This window comes from the organism of the source record quoted next, unplaced genomic scaffold, assembly GCF_019419815.1.
Source record: "Pyrus x bretschneideri cultivar Hongxiangsu unplaced genomic scaffold, Pyrus_bretschneideri_v1 Contig5, whole genome shotgun sequence".
Taxonomy (NCBI): Eukaryota; Viridiplantae; Streptophyta; class Magnoliopsida; order Rosales; family Rosaceae; genus Pyrus; species Pyrus x bretschneideri.
The window spans coordinates 5,226,610-5,229,918 of NW_025999787.1; the positions used below are offsets into that span (position 1 = coordinate 5,226,610).

At 38.9% G+C, this 3,309-nt stretch overlaps 1 protein-coding gene across 2 annotated transcripts; it reads left to right on the top strand.

Annotated features, from left to right (window-relative positions):
- The first annotated feature begins 209 nt into the window (after positions 1 to 209).
- Positions 210 to 2,692, top strand: LOC103930623 (zinc finger protein BALDIBIS). 2 transcript variants are annotated; one of them, XM_048569578.1, is made up of 4 exons: positions 212 to 450; positions 573 to 705; positions 849 to 1,248; positions 1,711 to 2,692. In XM_048569578.1, exons 2-4 carry the CDS (start codon positions 573 to 575, stop codon positions 2,477 to 2,479), a joined length of 1,302 nt encoding a protein of 433 aa, XP_048425535.1. In that variant the 5' UTR covers positions 212 to 450; the 3' UTR covers positions 2,480 to 2,692. The 2 variants fall into 2 exon arrangements, with proteins under 2 accessions (XP_048425536.1, XP_048425535.1); XM_048569579.1 differs by lacking the exon at positions 573 to 705 and having other exon boundaries at positions 210 to 450.
- Positions 2,693 to 3,309: the final 617 nt, after the last annotated feature.

The window sequence follows — 3,309 nt, forward strand, 5'->3', positions numbered from 1 at the left end:
CTCTGCTGCCACTCAGCTCTCACGGGCGGCACCACCCTCACTCGCTTTCTCCTCATGGCCCTCATGCAATTATAGCGTAATGATTTTTACCTCACGAATCGCTGGCTGTAAAGGCAACTCACTTTTCTTCAGGGTTTAACCCTTTCAATTCAAAACTTGATTTCATCTTTTAAAACTTTCCCACTTTTGTAAAAAGGAAGAGAATGGGGTCTACCGGTCCAGCTGATTCTATGGCTGACCGACATTGAGAGCGCAGCCGTATAAGATAAGGGGAAGAGAGAGAAGAAATATTCTCTTTTGCTTTCATTTTCTGTGTAGCATTTTCCCTTCCAAGTTCAAGCAAAGTGAAGAATTTTCCCAGAAAACAAAAAAGCTTTGATCTGAGGTGCTTCATTTGTTCTCAAGGATTCAATACAGACACTGAGATTTTTATTATTGTCTTCTGCAGTAGTAAGTTTTTAACTTTTTTTCTTAATTTGTTTTGGTAGGGTACTGCTTCTGTACTTACTTTTGCTGAATTAATTATCAAGTTTAGACCACAACCAATTACATCTAATAAGCTCAACTTCCAGATGATGTCCGAAGATGCAGTTTTAGTTCCCTCCACCATCACAGGGTTTGCTCAAGAGCCCGATTTCAACCCTAACCCTAACCCTAATATAAATAATCAATTCAAAAGGAAGAGAAGTTTACCTGGAACGCCAGGCAAGTGTGTTTTCATGTCTACCTTGCAGCTTCACACACTTCATTAGCTTCGGTCAACATATGTCAATCAATATTCCTTCTTTTTTTGTTATTTTCGTTTTTTCATATTTTTTTTGTTTGATGGGACTTTAATTCAATTGCAGATCCAGATGCAGAAGTGATAGCTATGTCCCCAAAATCTCTAATGGCCACAAATCGGTTCGTTTGCGAAATTTGCAACAAGGGTTTCCAGAGAGACCAGAACTTGCAGCTTCACCGACGTGGCCACAACCTTCCGTGGAAGCTCAAACAAAGATCAAAAACAGAAGTTATTCGGAAGAAGGTGTACGTGTGCCCGGAAAAGACTTGCGTGCACCACGAGCCATCGCGAGCGCTCGGAGACCTCACCGGAATCAAAAAGCACTTCAGCCGAAAGCACGGCGAGAAGAAGTGGAAGTGTGAGAAGTGCTCAAAGAAATACGCAGTTCAATCGGATTGGAAGGCGCATAGCAAAGTTTGTGGGACTAGAGAGTATAGATGTGACTGTGGCACTCTCTTTTCCAGGTACTACTATCTACTGTTTATTTCCAGTTTAATCCGTCACTTCCTGTCTTTACAAATTCCCTCCTTTTATATGATTAATTTGGGGAAAGAATATACATTTAATGCTTTCACGTAGAGACTTTATGGGGATCTATTTGATTTTAAATATTTAATGCTGTATGATTACTCGGGTGTGCGATTTTATCATGTATTTTTCGAGTATTGCTGAATTCATCAAATTTGTGGGATTTTCTACTTTGCACCGGGAATCTACTATACACAGGATCCTCTACTGTCAAATCTTTGTTCATTTAATTTTTTGCAACATATTCAACCATTCATTGTTCCAGTGCATTGCCATCAGGAGCATAATAGAATTTTCACAAATTTATTTACCAAATTTCAACTACTTAAATGTGCTTTATACATGCATATAATACACTGTTAAACTTATCAGTTTGTTGACCAAATTTTGTTAAACAGGAAGGATAGCTTCATAACACACAGAGCCTTCTGTGATGCATTGGCGGCTGAGCAAAGTGCAAGATTTTGCTCAGCTTCAACTATTCATCCAAGCTTCATGAATGGGTCATTTACCAATAATGCCCATGAACCACAAAGAATCCCAAATTTTATACCAATGTTTCAGTCGGAATTTGCTGGCTCTGACCATCTAGCAGCCAACAATTCTCATCTCAGCTCTAAAGCTTTTATGCCTGAAATGCTGCAAACGGCATCAATGGACATGTTTGGATCGTCTTCATCGTCATCTCAGATGCAATGGCTCATTAACAACAAAAAGTTCGTGGAAGAATCATCATTTGCAAATGCCAACAATCTCTCTATGTCATCGGCGCTGTTACTTCGGGGAGTGCTAAAGGAGGAGGAAGAATCCAAAGGGAGTTTCTCTGAAACAATTACCACCACTACCACCTCTTTCTATAATAACAACATTAATAACAATCAGAACCACCACCAACAAAAACCCGTGTCAGCCACAGCACTTCTGCAAAAAGCAGCTCGAATGGGATCTACAACCAGCAACAACAACCCAGCTACAGCATTCAACGACGCCGCCTTTAACTTCAATGATTTGGTGAATTTTATGTCTCCTTCGTCAACTCAAGGAGCCACAGTTGGAGATGGGTCACTGTTCTTGAACAACAAACACTTGATGATGTCAGCTGAAGCAGCAGCCATGACAAAACAAGGACAAAGTGAGCAAAGTAGTTTAACCAGAGACTTCCTTTGAGTAGGAGGAGGTGATGCAATATTTAGTGGTGGATTGTCTTTCTTTCAACAAGAGCTAGCAAAGTTAGCTTCTATGAGTGACTTGAGCCAATATGCTAGTACTACTACTAGTAGTCGGCATCAATGACATAATTTACAAGGCAATTATAATTATAAGGAAGACTTTGTTGTACTATAACTAGAGTTTTAGATGAAATGAATACCAATGGAATTAGATTATTAGGAGGATATAACGAGTCTGAGTTGCACTTCTACAAAGCGAGTCAACTCGGAGAGAGAGCTAATGCAGGTTGGGATAGAGTTAACAAAACGAGACAATTCATGGGGGGTATAGGGACCCTCCATGCATGCATGTTGTAGATTTTATTTTGTTTTAAGATTTACTCTTTCTTGTCATTCGATAAGCACAAAAGCCTAAAATGTGGCATGTTTGGCTGTGATTTGTGACCCATGTCACTGCCTTTTCTCAGTGTCAACATTTTCCACCGTCAGTTTTAAACAAGGGAATCTAATGTACGTGGATGTGGGCCTAATTAGTCAATTCAAGTTGAGCTAATTTAGAAAGAAAAAAAGCTCCATGACAATGGAGTGGCTTCTACTTTATTTACTAGATTTGAGGTAATTTGCATTCCCAAGTAATTAGTAATGTTTAATTGTTAGGTTATCAAGAATGTTTGTCAATTGTTGTAATCGACATACAAGCTTCTTGTTTATAACAAATAGATCTTGGATATTCCTATTTGTTTGTAATACATCACTCTAATCCAGTCTATTATCCCCTAATAAATAAGAATATCCAGGGATCTATTAGTTTTTGTACAATGCAAATAA